The 17,342-nt window shown below is 46.2% G+C and overlaps 3 protein-coding genes across 6 annotated transcripts; 2 read left to right on the top strand and 1 right to left on the bottom strand.

Moving 5' to 3' along the window:
- The first annotated feature begins 189 nt into the window (after window positions 1–189).
- cebpz (CCAAT enhancer binding protein zeta) lies at window positions 190–9,143 on the top strand. 2 transcript variants are annotated; one of them, XM_077018066.1, is made up of 16 exons: window positions 190–369; window positions 671–2,169; window positions 2,311–2,542; window positions 2,638–2,800; window positions 4,008–4,096; window positions 4,185–4,238; window positions 4,392–4,494; window positions 4,590–4,658; window positions 4,739–4,805; window positions 7,119–7,219; window positions 7,313–7,373; window positions 7,501–7,685; window positions 7,921–8,013; window positions 8,104–8,171; window positions 8,328–8,409; window positions 8,701–9,143. In XM_077018066.1, exons 1-16 carry the CDS (start codon window positions 232–234, stop codon window positions 8,850–8,852), a joined length of 3,156 nt encoding a protein of 1,051 aa, XP_076874181.1. In that variant the 5' UTR covers window positions 190–231; the 3' UTR covers window positions 8,853–9,143. The 2 variants fall into 2 exon arrangements, with proteins under 2 accessions (XP_076874181.1, XP_076874182.1); XM_077018067.1 differs by having other exon boundaries at window positions 671–2,173; window positions 2,315–2,542.
- Window positions 8,470–9,937, bottom strand: LOC143523545 (protein CEBPZOS-like). Its single transcript, XM_077018071.1, has 3 exons — window positions 9,419–9,937; window positions 9,276–9,320; window positions 8,470–8,988 (listed from the first exon to the last, which is right to left on the bottom strand). Exons 1-3 carry the CDS (start codon window positions 9,573–9,575, stop codon window positions 8,906–8,908), a joined length of 285 nt encoding a protein of 94 aa, XP_076874186.1. The 5' UTR covers window positions 9,576–9,937; the 3' UTR covers window positions 8,470–8,905.
- Window positions 9,938–10,009: 72 nt separating this feature from the next.
- On the top strand, window positions 10,010–16,009 carry LOC143523544 (forkhead box protein A2-like). 3 transcript variants are annotated; one of them, XM_077018070.1, is made up of 4 exons: window positions 10,010–10,207; window positions 11,797–12,246; window positions 14,072–14,133; window positions 14,652–16,009. In XM_077018070.1, the coding sequence occupies exons 3-4, from the start codon at window positions 14,083–14,085 to the stop codon at window positions 15,807–15,809; spliced, it is 1,209 nt and encodes a 402-aa protein (XP_076874185.1). In that variant the 5' UTR covers window positions 10,010–10,207; window positions 11,797–12,246; window positions 14,072–14,082; the 3' UTR covers window positions 15,810–16,009. The 3 variants fall into 3 exon arrangements, with proteins under 3 accessions (XP_076874185.1, XP_076874184.1, XP_076874183.1); XM_077018069.1 differs by lacking the exon at window positions 11,797–12,246; XM_077018068.1 differs by lacking the exons at window positions 10,010–10,207; window positions 11,797–12,246 and having other exon boundaries at window positions 13,653–14,133.
- The last annotated feature ends 1,333 nt before the right edge of the window (window positions 16,010–17,342 follow it).

Here is a 17,342-nt window from a genome sequence, read left to right as displayed (position 1 = left end):
CTATGAACTTTGACCCTTGTGCTGTAAGGTCCTATTATACACTGAATCAAAATCTTAAATTTTTTTATCTATATATTTTTTAAATGTTCCTCGTTTATTAAAATACATATGAATGGAATACATATTAAACTCCATATGATACGTCTTTACGTCCTATGTTAGTGTTTGTGTATCCGACAGTAATGTGAGTGTTTGTTCTTCCAGGACCTGCGTCCCCACAGCAGTCTCAACATGGCGCCCACAGGCAGGACGCGTCCACACGAACCTGCTGAAGAAGACGAGCTGGACACCGGGGACGAGGCAACCAACGGTCCAGACGAGGATGAAGAATTCTCCCTGGACCATGTCTTGCGTTTGGGCGGTACTAAGGTAGCTGAAGTCTTCAGATAGCGAGCTTCCTGCTCCATGCTGCACACACACGTGTGTGTGAGGCTGGTGTGGTTGTATTATCAGTGTGTGATACACACACACCTTATACTGACTCCCTCATACATGTATTAGTGCTCCTGTCATACAGATACACCAGGATTTGTAACTATGCTGTTTAAATTAAAATGCTTCAAATCAGGTGATCTGAAGCAAAACTCAGTCAGGAAACTGAACCTATAATAATACTGGGCTTTAACCACCACACCATATTGATTCTTATTCATGTTTTTATTTATTTCAGGCGGACTATGTTATGCTTGCTGGGATTGTGGACACTAATGAGCTAGTGAATGGTGGAAAGAAAGGTGCAATTGATGATTTAGAGGATGGCGAGTTGGAGGAATTCATTAAGAAATTGGGCGTCCGTGCCTATGCAGACCAGCAGGTTATTAAAGGTGATGATGATGAAGATGAGCATGAAGAAGAGCAGGTGGTCAGAGAGCCTGCTGAGAAAAAGGAGAACAAGAAGAAAGTGGCAGTGGAGCGCAGCAAAGCTGCAGACAAACAACAAACGGAGATCAAGAAAAAGAAGGAGGCTAAGAAAGCAGCTAGTGCTGGGAAGAAAGCCAAACAGAAAGAATTGAACCTTTTTGAGTTTTTTCCCAGACAAACATTGTTGGTCAGACCTGGTGGAAAATGGTACGATCTGGACTACTCCTCAGAAAGTAACACATCACCTCAGGATCAGTCGCTGGTTTCTCAGTACAGGGCTTTAGCTCAGAAGCTGTTTGAGGCTGAAGTCGAACTCTACAAAACCAAGAAGAACCTGCAGAAGGGCGCCAACACGGCCTGGATGAAGAGCGTCGTCTCCACCGGCACTTTGGTCGACAGGATGGCGGCCATGACGGTCCTAATCCAGGACGCCCCGGTGCACGCGGTGGAGCACGTGGAGGGCCTCGTCGCTCTTGTGAAGAAGAAGGGCAGTCGCAGACAGGGCCTGATGGCTCTGGACACGCTTAAGGAGCTTCTACTGTCCGACCTCCTGCCAGAGAACCGCAAGCTCCAAGCCTTCGCCCAGCGTCCTTTCGATGAGCTGGAGGAACGGGCCAGTGGGAACCGGGACGCCCGAGACAGAAGACTCGTCCTGTGGTACTACGAGAACCAGCTGAAGCAGCTGATGGCGGACTTCGTAGTGACCCTTGATGCCTTGTCTCATGACACCGTCCTGGCCATCAAGACCAAAGCTCTCACCACCGCTCACGAGCTGCTGTGTAACCGCCCCGAGCAAGAACGCCCCCTGCTGGTGCACGTGGTCAACAAGTTGGGAGACCCAGAGTACAAACTCGCCTCCAAAGCGTCGTACCTGCTGGAGACTCTGCTTCACAAGCACCCCAACATGAAGGTGGTGGTGTGCACCGAGGTGGAGCGTCTGATGTTCCGGCCCAACATCAGCGCCAAGGCGCAGTATTACGCCGCCTGCTTCCTCAACCAGGTGATGCTGAGCCACGAGGAGGCGGACCTGGCCACCCAGCTCATCACCGTCTACTTCACCTTCTTCCGCCTCTGCGTCCGCAAGAAGGACGTGGAGTCCAAGATGCTGGGTGCCCTGCTGACGGGCGTGAACCGGGCGTACCCCTACACCCGAGCGGGCGACGAGACGGTGCGTGAGCAGCTGGACACTCTGTTTAAGGTGGTGCACATGGTGAAGTTCAGCACAGCAGTGCAAGCGCTCATGCTGCTCTTTCAAGTCATGGACACCCAGCAGGTCGTGTCGGACCGCTACTACGTAGCTCTTTACAGGCAAGTGCAAGCCGAACACACCCCAATGGCCTGGGTTAATAGGAAATCTGGTCCATGTTTAGTGTATTTCCGCGTAAATGTTGCCGCTTCTCCGTGATACTTAGGAACAGTCACGTGATTTCATGTGGGTGTCTCTCGCAGGAAGCTGCTGGACCCAGGACTCTCCGTGTGCTCAAGACAGAGCATGTTCCTCAACCTCCTCTATAAGTCCCTGAAGGCGGACATTGTCCTGCGGCGGATCAAGGCCTTTCTGAAGCGCCTCCTGCAGGTCAGCTGTGAGCAGAGCCCTGCCTTTGCGTGCGGAGCGCTCTTCCTGGTGTCAGAGGTCATGAAGTCCAAGCCTGGTCTCAAGCTCCTCCTACTGGAAGCGGGGGTAAGATCAAATACAACGCATGTCCTGCGTGTTCGCACACGTCTTGTATTGCACCAAATGTCTTTGGGTATGATATATGTTCACAAATACAATAGGATGTCGAGGAGGAAAAGTTTCAAGACCTTAAAGGGGAGGAGGAAGAGGAGGATGATGATGAAGAAAGATTTGTGGATGCTGATAAAATTGATGAGGGTCAGCCCAAGACACCAAACCAACCCAAACCAACTGCATCATGGGTACATCATGAAAACCTGGAAGGTAACTAAAATTACAGTTGGGTCTTCATAAAGCATTTTTGCTATAGATTGTGGACCGGTTTCTGTGCGTAGACTGGGAATACAGACTGTGAGGTCTCCTAATCACCTGGAGGACATAGTGGGAGTCTCAAGACTGCCAGTAGCTCAGTGTTAATTTTGACAGCAATTTTTGATTGTTTTAGTCTTAGTCTTTTGACTAAAATGCCATTTAGTTTTAGTCATAATTTAGTAATTGGATTTTTTTAGTCTTAGTCCAGTTTTAGTCGACTAGTTATCATTAGAATTTAGTCGACTAATTATCAAAAGAATTTAGTTGACTAAAATATAAATGGTGTAATAGTCATTATATACACTTACACAAAATGAAACATTTATTAACCAGTTACAGAATATTATCGTTTGTATGTGCAATATATACAAAAACAGGTTTCGAAACAACTTTATTGACCTGAACTTATAGTTATTGAGCATAACAATAACAAAACATTGATGACCAGTAGGCCCGCTCTACCTGAAAACATATGGAGTTTGTTATGAACAATACATATTACATTTTATATAAAACTGGGTGCAATAAGAACAACAATGCCTAGCCCGCAGATGTCGTTTCATTTGTCGTATTTTTCCCGACATTGTCCCACATGGTTTACACACCGTCTTCTTTTTCTCAAGGTCAAAGGAGAAATGTGTCCATATATCGCTTCTTATCTTTCTCCCTGCTGATATTGTCGAGTTAACTTCGAGTTCATAGGCTAGTATGGTCTTACCGGGTTCTGTGCGATGTGAAGACGTTAGTACTGATTGGACAGTTACCCGGTTTGTCCCGCCTCTCCGTGTACACTAAAGTAGTTACGGCTGGATCTCTTCTTAACTTATCCCTACCTTTCTCAAAACTAAATCAGGCCTGATTGGATGTCGTCGCTGGCCAATATTTTCGTCTCGTTTTTATTCGTTGACGAAAATGTTCATTAATTTAGTCAACGTCTTTATCCCTTCGTATAGTTTTTATTTAGTTATTGTCTCTTATTCGTCATGAAAAAAGGTTAATTGACGAAAACTATGACAAATTATTCGTCAACTAAATTAACACTGCAGTAGCTGTCATGCTTGACCCAAAATAGATCCCTAATACAAACAAACCACTCTGTCATTCTGTCATGTTCTCTATTGAATAGATCACTTATTGCTAATTTGTCTTTCCTGTGCAGGTGGTAAGAAATTAGAGATGTATGACCCCATCCACAGAAATCCTCTGTACTGTGGAGCAGACCACAGCACACTGTGGGAGCTACAGAAGGTATCGCACTCCAGTTCTTTGGCACACGGAGGCGTTGCTGTTGCTGCCGTTGCTCCTGGCAATTAATTGTGAATTTTGTCTCCTCTAGCTCTCTCTCCATTTCCATCCCTCCGTGGCTCTGTTTGCTAAGACCATCATACAGGTGCGTGTTCCAGGAACACGCGTGTACACACAATCTCACGTCACTGTTGATATGTGTGAGGTCATCAAAAAAGACTCTTGCTCACTCTGGGCTTTAGGAGATTGTCATTTGATCTAGCGTGGTTTTTCCCTCTTTATTTCACCATGGCAACAGGGAGCAAATATCGAATACACAGGAGATCCCCTGCAGGACTTCACACTCGTCAGATTCCTGGACCGCTTTGTGTTCCGAAACCCCAAACAAATCAAGGGAAAACGTATGTGATGATCTTCTGATGCACCACAGTACTACAGATGATACACACACACATCCTGCTCAGTTATGTTGTTTCTGCCTTCTCTCCTGTCACAGAAAACACAGAGGCCACTGTAATGCAACCAAAGCAAAAACAGTTCATGAATAACGTCCGGCCATTACCAGGTGAGTTCTGCAGTATCGAGTAATCTGGAGGGGAAATAAAACAAAAATCTGTGGATATGAATATATGCTCCCCCCTCCAGTGAACTGTGTTGAGTACCTGACCAAAGAGGAAAGCCAGATTCCTGTGGATGAGGTGTTCTTCTACAGGTCAGTGTGCGCCAGCGGCGTGCTAACCACACCTCGCTAACACCATGCTAACCACACCGCGCTAACCACACCGCGCTAACACCGTGCTAACCACACCGTGCTGAGGCAGAATGTGAACTGAGAGACTGGGTTTGTTCAGTCAGCTTGACATGACACTTCTGAGTACATGATTGTAGTAAATACTGTGGCAGTGTGCAGCTGCACCTCACCCCCCTCACCTTCTCTCACCCCCCTCACCTTCCTCACCTTCCCTCACCCCCCTCACCTTCTCTCACCCCCCTCACCTTCTCACCCCCCTCACCTTCTCTCACCCCCCTCACCTTCTCTCACCCCCCTCACCTTCTCTCACCCCCCTCACCTTCTCTCACCCCCCTCACCTTCCCTCACCCCCCTCACCTTCCCTCACCCCCCTCACCTTCTCTCACCCCCCTCACCTTCTCTCACCCCCCTCACCTTCTCTCACCCCCCTCACCTTCTCTCACCCCCCTCACCTTCCCTCACCCCCCTCACCTTCCCTCACCCCCCTCACCTTCTCTCACCCCCCTCACCTTCTCTCACCCCCCTCACCTTCCCTCACCCCCCTCACCTTCCCTCACCCCCCCTCACCTTCCCTCACCCCCCTCACCTTCTCTCACCCCCCCTCACCTTCTCTCGCCCCCCTCACCTTCTCTCGCCCCCCTCACCTTCTCTCGCCCCCCTCACCTTCTCTCGCCCCCCTCACCTTCCCTCACCCCCCTCACCTTCCCTCACCCCCCCTCACCTTCTCTCACCCCCCCTCACCTTCTCTCACCCCCCCTCACCTTCTCTCACCCCCCCTCACCTTCTCTCACCCCCCTCACCTTCTCTCACCCCCCTCACCTTCTCTCGCCCCCCTCACCTTCTCTCGCCCCCCTCACCTTCCCTCACCCCCCCTCACCTTCTCTCACCCCCCCTCACCTTCTCTCGACCCCCTCACCTTCCCTCACCCCCTCACCTTCTCTCACCCCCCTCACCTTCTCTCACCCCCCTCACCTTCTCTCACCCCCCTCACCTTCTCTCACCCCCCTCACCTTCTCTCGCCCCCCTCACCTTCTCTCGCCCCCCTCACCTTCCCTCACCCCCTCACCTTCTCTCACCCCCCTCACCTTCTCTCGACCCCCTCACCTTCCCTCACCCCCTCACCTTCTCTCACCCCCCTCACCTTCTCTCACCCCCCTCACCTTCTCTCACCCCCCTCACCTTCTCTCACCCCCCTCACCTTCTCTCGCCCCCCTCACCTTCTCTCGCCCCCCTCACCTTCCCTCACCCCCTCACCTTCTCTCACCCCCCTCACCTTCTCTCGACCCCCTCACCTTCCCTCACCCCCCCTCACCTTCTCTCACCCCCCCTCACCTTCTCTCGACCCCCTCACCTTCCCTCACCCCCTCACCTTCTCTCACCCCCCTCACCTTCTCTCACCCCCCTTACCTTCTCTCGCCCCCCTCACCTTCTCTCGCCCCCCTCACCTTCCCTCACCCCCCTCACCTTCCCTCACCCCCTCACCTTCTCTCGCCCCCCTCACCTTCCCTCACCCCCCTCACCTTCTCTCACCCCCCTCACCTTCTCTCACCCCCCTCACCTTCTCTCGCCCCCCTCACCTTCTCTCACCCCCCTCACCTTCTCTCACCCCCCTCACCTTCTCTCACCCCCCTCACCTTCCCTCACCCCCCTCACCTTCCCTCACCCCCCTCACCTTCTCTCGCCCCCCTCACCTTCTCTCGCCCCCCTCACCTTCTCTCGCCCCCCTCACCTTCTCTCGCCCCCCTCACCTTCTCTCGCCCCCCTCACCTTCCCTCACCCCCCTCACCTTCCCTCACCCCCCCTCACCTTCTCTCACCCCCCCTCACCTTCTCTCACCCCCCCTCACCTTCTCTCACCCCCCCTCACCTTCTCTCACCCCCCCTCACCTTCTCTCACCCCCCTCACCTTCTCTCACCCCCCTCACCTTCTCTCGCCCCCCTCACCTTCTCTCGCCCCCCTCACCTTCTCTCGCCCCCCTCACCTTCTCTCGACCCCCTCACCTTCCCTCACCCCCTCACCTTCTCTCACCCCCCTCACCTTCTCTCACCCCCCTCACCTTCTCTCGCCCCCCTCACCTTCTCTCGCCCCCCTCACCTTCCCTCACCCCCCTCACCTTCTCTCACCCCCCTCACCTTCCCTCACCCCCCTCACCTTCTCTCACCCCCCTCACCTTCTCTCACCCCCCTCACCTTCTCTCACCCCCCTCACCTTCTCTCGACCCCCTCACCTTCCCTCACCCCCTCTCACCCCCCTCACCTTCTCTCGCTCCCTCAGGTTCTTTAAGAAGCGCGAGGGGGAGAATCGTCGGGTTCGCCCAAACGCCGACAACGAGAGCGTGGAAGACGTTGACGACGATGAGTTTGACAAGATGCTCGGTGAGGATAAACAGCCCCAATTATCAGAAATCTGAATATTCCTCACTGTGGTCATGAAAGCTTTAACAAGTGTTTGTTTGTTTGTTTGTTTAGATGCTTTTGAAGGTGACAGCTACTTTACAGAGTTGAAGGATGATGACCTGGACTTTGCTGGGTCAGTGCTGTATTTTACACTTTGGAAACTAAAAGTATTATCGAGTAAAAATGTAAACACCTCAGAATTGACCATTTTCCTCGGACTGTGAGAAATGGTGTGTGCAGATGACTCATCTCTGTTACAGCAACGTGAAGAGCAAGTCCATGAAAGGCCAGCAAGGTGAGGTCTCCGACTCTGACCTGGACGATGAGGACGACCTGGACGATGAGGAGGTCTCTCTTGGAAGTGTCAATGAGGAAGACTTTGGAGATAAGCTGGAGGAAGAAGGCGGTGCATTCATGGACCCAGAAGGAGAGGATGAGGATAATGGTCAGTGTGTTGGTTTGGTTCTCATGCTGTCAGTCTCAAAAGAATTATTGACGTTTTCACTTCTGAAACTAAAAGAGACAGATCTTTCATTCTGCAGTGCCAGAACTTGAGGACGATACTGATAATGAAGCTTTGCATGGTTGACCATCATCATTAGTAATAGTAGGAGTTATGTAGAGGTGTGCAGCGAATGTTTGAACACACTGTTCTGCTTGTGTTGATCTTGTGTTTGAAGATGTTGAAGACATGGAGGATGAATCAGACGTAAACAGTAGATCCAGAAAGGGCAAGAGGAAATCAATGGAACGTCTGGACTTCTCCAGATCAGGTGAGCTGGGGGCTTTGGAAGTCACATTACTCTCGGAGGTCATGAAACTTCACGAATAATATACACAAGGCACAATAATGTGTTCCTCAGGTTTGAAACCAGGAAAGAAAAAGAAAGGAAAGATGTACGAAGGAGCCGTGTTTGCATCCGCAGAAGAGGTAGAAATGCTCAATCATTTTTGTTCTGGACACCCAGAATAGCACCCAGTATGTAACTGACTGGGTGCTATAACATTCTCCAAACTGCATTAAAGTAAAAGTCGTTATCCATGTGCGTTCATGATGTCAATTTTAACTCTCTTTTTTACCGCTCAGTTTGGGGATTTGTTGGATGAGAACGTTGGCAACAAGTTTGACAGCACCGGCATGAATGCGATGGCCAACCAAGACAAAGCCAGTGAGTACTGAACACACACATGATTATGTACGAGAAGGTACCAAACCGACCAATCAGGGATCAAACAACTTTGTTTATTCATTTGGCTAGATACTAGCCACATTTCTGCACAAAGAGGAAGTCCTATCACCACATAAACACACTCAGTGATGAGCTGTTTACCACAGCACACATTCATGAGTTTGCTAACGGCATGGCATAGTTGATCGAGTCATGGTGACAGAGGTGAGTCACGCCTCCGGGTTCAGCATCTCGCTGACGTGCTGACTAACTCTCCCCTCCCCCGTTCAGGTGTGAAGCAGCTCAAGTGGGAGGTGCAGCGTGACGACTGGATCCAGGGGCGGGACGTCAAGACGCTCCGCAGGAAAAAGGCTACGTTCAAAAAACGAAAACAGTTCGGGAATGCCGGACGGGGCAAAAAGACGACTGGCAGGAGGAAATGAAACCTCGGCCCTCGCTGCTTGTATCCGTCGTCCTGTTGGGGTTTCGCGTCCTGCTATTCCTGCTTAGTGGCCCAGGCCTCCTGGTCGGCCTCACGGATGCCGTATATTCCGGACCACTCGTTGGACTTGTAAAAGACTGAGAGAGGGAGGGAGAACAAATGGATCGTGGTCACCAGGGAGAATTCCTGGTCACGATTAAATATCAAGTCGGTTGGTTCTGAAGTGCACAAAGAAAAATTTAGCATATCTACATGTTAAAATACAATTTGTAATAAATGTTATTTTACAGTTTCTGAAGCATTTTTTCTGCTTCTAAATGTGTCTCAAGTGTCATTAACACAGTTTCCACCATGCCCGGATATAAAGCTACTGACTGAGTGTTTCAGCGTAAAACCTTGTTGAAAGTGGGATGTTTCACTGTACCTTCTAGAACTGATGGAAAGTGCTTGTTCATTGAGCCTCGGAAATCTAGAGGGGAAAATGAAAAACGTTTTTCCATTCAACTTGCTCTAAAGCACATTTAAAAAGTATTCCTATAGATGTTTCTTTGTAATAAAGGAATTTACCTCTACTGGACTTCATTTTATGGAACAGCCCATAGGCTGCAACCACACCAGCCACCTCTAGGACGAGAACTCCTTTGAAGATTCTTCTAGCTAGTGGTTCCATGGTCTTGGGGGCCATCTGCAGGTGTTCAGACGTATTTCTATTGCTATATAGCATTTCTAACCTGGTTGTGTGGTGCAGAAAAGCACAGGTACTACTAAAACTACCAGGTTAACCTAACTACCTGTAAATGAAAGCGCTATTTCATTAACTGGAACTAAGTTTTCCAGCGTGCCCGAGTTGAGATGTTTTAATCTGACTCGTGTTGATGTTTCTAGGGTTGAAGAGCCTGATCCGTGTAGGTGCTGATACATAACGTCAGCTAGATGATCCAACACTGACCTGCTACAGTTGACGACCAATTTTTTGTAATAATAATCGTCGCTGCTCTTACTACAGTGATATCTGAGCTACTGCGTTTTTATCTTGTGTTGAGTGTGTTGTTCTGCACTAAGTAAACACTGGCGATCACGTTTATAGGAGACTCACCTTCACGCTTTCACACGTTACTGTGGGAGATCCTTTTCCGGATTACGGAAACCCATTTAAGCCAAAAGGGGTTCGAAACGAGAACACGCGGTCTCGCTATTGGAGAAACGCGTGTGGACTATTGGGCCACTGGGCTGAACCGTGTTTAGTAACATTACATGTTGTTATAGTATTATTTGCTCTTATTCAAGTTTTTTAATAATCTGTCCATGAAATTGCACTTTTAATACTGAGAAACCTACCAGCAGGTGTCGCCTCAGGTAAAAGTTTCGTCCTTCGTCGAATGTTTTTTTATTGAAACTCACTTGTTAAATATTGATATTTTAAATGATATTTTGCAACAAATAAGCTTCAAGAACGTTGCTACTTGATTGATCTTTGGTTTATTCCAACCTATTTTATGCCATAGATTTAAGGTATGTCACTTGTTAAACAGAGCTGTGAGCTAAATGTTTTTTTATGTTGGCTAAACCAGATTTCATCTTCCTAAGAGAAACGAAAAACGGGTTTACTTAAATAGACAAAATATTTCTTCTAATGAAGATGCAATAAAATCCCCTCATGTTCTTGTTAAGATTTACCCCACAAGATGGGATTCACTATGGACCTAGCTTATGTAAAAAGGCTTAATCACAATAGGTCTGCACTCCATTAACATGTAGGCCTAAAGCCACACTGTGCTTCTGTGGGAATATGGCCAAGAACGCAATCACCCTAAACACGTTTGCTGTGCATTTTAACCTCCAAACCCTGCCCTTCTTTGTAACTGCACTTATCTTTAGTCATCTTTCCTCATAATTTCCCTGCAGGTTTAGAGTTAGTCTACCCTGTACTCTTCAAAGAATATCTAACAATCATCAAAGCTAAGGCATTCAGACATTTACTTTAATCTGTGGGCCTGTTTGAGCCAAATCTTCCAGTATTATTATAGGGTGTCTAATGTTGACAGATTTTTATTGCACTTGCCAAAACTGAGAGGTTAATTGTTTAATACATTTGTAGACTGTAGACATCTGAATACTGTAATCTCTGTTCACTCTCACGATGAATACGGTCTTAATAGTGACCGAAACAAAGTCAGTGGTGTTTTGGCCAGAAGAATGAGAATCTGATATTAAATTCAGATAGCTAACTAACCATTTCAGATTTCAGCTGAAATTTAACAATGTTTTACTACTTGGAATTCAAAGTGGATTTTCTGTAGGGCAGTGGGATATGTAACAATCTATATGAAAGGGTTGTTGTTTAACTGTTCCCCAAATAGCAGTATTTGCGCAGCTGAATTACACACCACTTGTACTGTGTGTGTGTGAAGGAATAAAAGAGTTTTAGTGGTGGCTGTTTTTCCCCAAGTGTACCCATTGTATTTTATATGCGGGAGGCAGTGGAGGTGTGTTTGTCTGTAGCAGCAGGAGTCTAACAGAGGCCCTGATCTGAAGGATGGGCACTGTGACCCCTTCAGTGGTTGGCCTGTTAGCTGTCAGAGCTCGTAAAGGTCAGATTGTAAGAACCTGGTAGGACTGGGCTTGGATAAACAAACATGGAGGAGACAGTGATGGTTCTTGCTGGCAGGGAGCTTTGTCACAGAGCTATGAGTGACATAGTCCTTCTACTCAGTTCAATGATTCAACTCCATTTTGTCTGTAGACCACTAAAAGTAGGAATGGATAAACTGGAATACACATGAAGCTGATTGGTCAGTTATTGTTATAGTGCAGGGCCAATCATCTGTATCCAGATGTATGGGGAATGAATAATTAAAAAATGTTTTGGTTTCTTTAATTGATCGGTGTGCTAAATCAAATTTAAATAGAACATAGTATCTATAATTGAATCGTTTGGTTTTCAGGGATACAAGGAACACGTAGCCATGGGAAATGCATGTGAGGATGTAGGCACTGCAGTGGTCCCTGATTATATTAATGACTTCAGATTTAGGGAGTGACACAAGCACAACACAAGAGCGGTTCTGACCAGAGAACCGACGAAGATGGATGTTTTGGCCTAAATTCAAACCAAAGATGATGTGTCACTGTGGATGTGCACTGAAATCATACGCTTGCACAAGTACGCTGGGCTGCTGCTGTCCTGTCCTGCTGTCCTGTCGCTGTCCTGTCCTGCAGTAAATGGGACATGGCAGACCAACCTGAGCCCCGCCACCATCACCAGAGTGAGGCTGCACACGGCGGAGAAACCCATCCCTGCTGTGGCATGTTCGCTGTAACCTAGCATACTGTTACCAGGAAACTTCTAGACCTGCTATATACATTGTGATGAAAGGAAAAAGAAAGAGATTGAGGTACTTTTTTTTTGGGGGGGGGGGGGGGGGGCGTGTCTCCCCAACAATTCCTGCTACTCCTATATTGCCTTAGGTTATGTTTTGTGAGCACTGCCCACATAGTTTAAATGAAACCTATGCCACTGACTTCAGTTAATATAAATTCTGTGATCTTAGGACATGAAGTGTGTCACTTAATTTCACGCCACGTCCCCTCGCCTGTACAATACTGGTATGGCTCTGCTAACCCCACTGAGTAGTACCTCTAACGGGCATTTCTCAATGTGCACATTTGTTGCGAAATGTAAAATATTAAACATGCGTGTGATATAATTTGAAACTAAAATATGTTGACTTGGCATATAAATATATGAATGTGTGTTTTCTGCTCCTAAGCATTTTAAATTGTTCTTACTGGAACCTTTGACAACCCGTTTTACTACTTCAAAAGTCTTTTGGTTGTATTGGATATGTTACTTTCAGAGTCATTATCAGAATCGCACAGACTTAAGTATTATTTTGAAGTAATGGATTCTAAAAATACTATTAGATTTTTCTTAAATTCGATTTTTGTCATTAACAGTTGATCAGGTAATGCTTTTTCCTTTTTATTTCAGAGATTTGTTCTGATGTCGCGCTCTGTCGAGTAAAAATACTTAAGCCTTCGTGGATTTTGTGGTCATGTAGGTGTTTGCATGTAATGTGTAATGTGCAAATACATTACCAGCCAAACAGCGCCGTTATTTCAGCCATTGGTGTTTCCGAGGTTCACTCACCCGTAACTGGATATCCTGGGTGATCAGACCTCTCACACCAACACGCTTTTGTCACTTTGATAGTGACTCAGTCATATTAATGCAACTTGCTTTATTTTTTTCTTCAGGGTTTATTTAGTGTGAAGCCGCCTGCCTGCCACATAAACGTTATCTGAGGTGAACCTTCATGGTTTTAACACAGTAACATTTGCTAGAATTAAATCAGGAGCCACAACCTAGTCATTCGATAAGTCATTTGCGTGAACAGGCCAGAGTATTAATATGAGTATTTGCTTTTATATATATATGAATGTGTTGTGATTTAATATCACCCTTTAACCTAATGGGTTTCGAAATGGCTGAACCTATTAATCTTTCAGCTCTTCTTCTCGATAAAAACAGACGTGTCAACACATTTCGAAATGCGATCGATGGGACTTTGAACAGCTTTCACAAAATGTGTCTGTGTCTCTCGAATAAATGTACAATTATTAATGTGGAAACACGTTGTTGCAGTAGTGCGTATGTGGGCTGAACTCCGAAATCATAATAATAAAGAGTTAATTTCAATGCTCCGAAACAATGCAAATGATATGCAAATGTGTAATGAGACCACACTCATTGACCAGAAGGTCCGAGCACATTCCCCAAAATGAAGGGCTGAACGGGGAGGTTCTTGCAGGGAGATGTTCACGGGGCTCAGAGTTCCTCTGCCGTCTAATCCTTTAGAAAAACAAGCAGCTTTGACGCAGACCTAACGAATCCTTTCAGACGGCTCGGTTCCGTTCGTGCAGGTGTAACCGGGTAGGTTAAAGCGACCCGACACGCAGGTGTGCGTCTCTACGCAGTGCGCATTGGAGGTGTAGGTGGTTTTTAGGTGGACCTCAGGGTTGGTTCCGCTCTTCAGCAGCACACAACGTCACTCCAAGTCCCGTCTTGGTCAGTAGAGGCGCAGTAGCACATCTGAAGTCACACATGAGCTCCTCCTTGGTCGGCACCCGAAGCGCAGAGTGTTGTCGGTAGATCTCCAGATACTCCAGGTGATCTTCTGCTTCTAACTGCGCTCTGTTGTGGGCTCTTCAATATGCTAGGAGCCGTGAAAATGGAAGGACACGACCATTCAGACTGGAGCGCCTATTACGGAGAGCCTGAGGTGGGTAGTTTTATGTATTTTCCCTGTCTACAGTTCAATATTGGCCTTGAGATAATATTAACTTTGCGATCAAATATTGACTTGAGGCGCCTCCAAACCCCTCCGAACACACTGTCCTCACCTCTAGATATGATGACAGGACAAACTAGTATACGACGACAGAGACGCGACTTTTATAAAAGGCTTTTAATTTTTAAAGATAATATTTTTTCAATCAGATCGATTCATCTAACTTAAGTGATTCATTATCAAAGCATTTACTCGCGGGCTAAGATCCACTTTTATGGTTATATAACCAAATAATAATAATAAGCGTTTCAGGCGTGATCCGTCGTTCAAGTTTGTACTAAAACGCAATTTTAAGTGCGAACCTTTTTTTAAAGATATTCATACGAGGGGCTTTTAATTTTCTTCAGTGTGCGACTGACACGTTAGACTAATGGTACCTATAGGCCTAAAGAATAGACGATGCAGTGAAAAGTATTAATAAGTATTAATAAGTGTTGTTCCCTTCTCAGTGCTACACCACAGTTGGAAACATGAGCGGACTGGGGGTGAACTCCATGAGCGCCTACATGGGTGGCGTGTCGGCCAACTCCATCAACATGACTTATGTGAACCCGGGACTGGGACACTCCGGTACCGGTCTGTCCCCGGGCGCAGGGCCCACCAACGGCATGGGACCAGGCATGGCCAGCATGGGACCAGGCATGGCCAGCATGGGACCAGGGATGGCCAGCATGGGACCAGGGATGAATCCCAGCATGAGCCCCATGAGTTCGTCTCCCACACCCATGGGCGCCCTCGCCTCCTACCCCAACATGAGCCCAATGTACGGACAAGCAGCCCGGCCCAGGGACCCGAAGACGTATCGCAGGAGCTACACGCATGCGAAGCCTCCTTATTCCTACATATCTCTGATAACGATGGCCATCCAGCAGTCCTCCTCGAAGATGCTCACGTTAAGTGAGATTTATCAGTGGATCATGGATCTATTTCCATTTTACCGACAGAACCAGCAACGCTGGCAGAACTCAATCCGCCACTCTCTGTCGTTCAATGATTGTTTTCTGAAGGTCCCCAGATCTCCAGATAAACCAGGTAAAGGTTCGTTTTGGACCCTTCATCCCGACTCCGGAAATATGTTCGAAAACGGTTGTTATTTGAGAAGACAAAAACGTTTCAAATGTGAAAAAATGGCAGAGAAGGACTCGAACAAAAAAGTGCCCGAGAGTTTATCACACGACGGTTCCGAAAACTGCAACAGCACAGAGTCCCCTCACCCCAGAGGTCCCACCAAAGACATGAAGAGACCAGACGGGAAGAGCAGGGACGAACCGAGCCCGGTGGACCCGACCGAGCCCGGTACTCACGCCCATCATCACCTCGCGCAACACCACGTGCACGTGCACGACTCGCACCTGAAACCGGAACACCATTATTCGTTTAACCACCCGTTCTCCATCAACAACCTGATGTCATCCGAACAGCAGCACCACAGAATGGACCTGAAGACGTACGAACAGGTGATGCACTATGGCTACGGCTCACAAATGACCGGGTCACTGTCTGTGGGCCACATGTCGGCCAAAGCAGCTCTAGAGCCCCCAGATCTCTCTTCTGAACCTTCTTACTATCAAGGTGTGTATTCCAGGCCCATAATGAACTCATCCTAGCTTTCTGGACTGGTCTCCTCTCCCCGGAGTACATCTATAACCCATATAGTTCTGGAGTAGCCTGTGTTTTATATAGGCTCTGATCGGACACTCAACATACTCCTCTATTTTACGTTTGATACTGTAATTTATGGTTATAATTGTGAATATAAATGTAGTTGGCAAGTAATTATTAAATTTCACACTGAATTACTTTTAAATATATGTGTATATTTGTTTTTAACTAATTGAATAGGTATGAAATTTGGATTTCAAAACCATTTAAAAATGATCGTGTATTTAAATGGGCGAAAATGCGAAACGGCATATGTTGAAATCGTGCAGTGCTTTAGTTTTAATGTTGTGGCATGACCGCTGTGTATCAGTATTAAGTGTTTAGCATATATCTGTATTAAATACAAAATGTGCTTCATGACCCGTTGACATTTTAAAAGTCATTAAAGTTAGCGATGCCAATTTATCTTGTAATCCGGCCTATACGTTTGGGGGTATATAAATAACCTTTATTTGTCTTTTGTGGTTTTTTACTAGTACCCTATGGTTTGTCGCGGTGTTGACTACAATATCTAAAAATTCCAGACAAAATTTAGCTAATGTGTGTGGTGATTTAAATTCGTTAAATACCCGAGCAAACTCGCGGGTAGTGTTTAGGTGCTGCGGTTAAACGGTTTAAGGTTTGCAGTAGTCTCTGATGGCTGATAAGATAAAATGAGAAGTGATCACTTAATGGATTATATGCAAAATGTTCAGAGTTCAGAACTGGGTATGCAAATAAGAGATGATAACTGATTCTACAAAATTTAAAATATTTGCAAATTTCAGCACTCTGTAATTTACGTTAGATATAATAAATGTTTTTATTTTATTTTTCAAAATTTTTTTACGTAAAAATCAAGCAGGTTTACAAATAATACTAATAATACCAAAATACTAATAGTAATAATAGCAATAATACTGTATACTGGTGATTATGATGTAATGTTTGATTGATGAAGCAAAAATAATCCTGGTGATATAATGTTTCTTAATTTTTTTTTTATATACATCACAAAATAACCATCTTAAGAGTTAAATACTTAAAAAAATTCTGAAGTGATACCAACCAGTACTAAATATATATTTTTGACTTAACCTTTCATGTTTCACAGATTTTCACAGGCAGGCTTGCGTTTACGATGCATATTCAATATAGGAATAGACTATATTGTAGTGCGTTTGAAACAGTTGCACTCATCACGGTGCCCTAGTCAGCCTTGTGATATGAGGTTGCAATCTTAATAGTTCTTCTGTGTTTTAGCGACTCCATGGCTATGACTGCTTACTGATGTGACTTTGAATCATAGCCCGTGATTAAAAATAGGCATAAACCCTGCAATCTGTAAGGCTTATGTGAATAGCCGTAGAACAGCCGTAGTCTCTGGGGTGATCCACTGAGACGCAGTAATTCAGCTTAAATTGGTTTTAGTTGAGGTCTGTCACCTTATTAGTATGTTAACAACAATCCAATATATGTATAAATTATAAATTTGGAAA

This window comes from Brachyhypopomus gauderio, chromosome 9 (genome assembly GCF_052324685.1).
Source record: "Brachyhypopomus gauderio isolate BG-103 chromosome 9, BGAUD_0.2, whole genome shotgun sequence".
Taxonomy (NCBI): Eukaryota; Metazoa; Chordata; class Actinopteri; order Gymnotiformes; family Hypopomidae; genus Brachyhypopomus; species Brachyhypopomus gauderio.
This window is presented reverse-complemented; position numbering and strand designations above follow the sequence as displayed.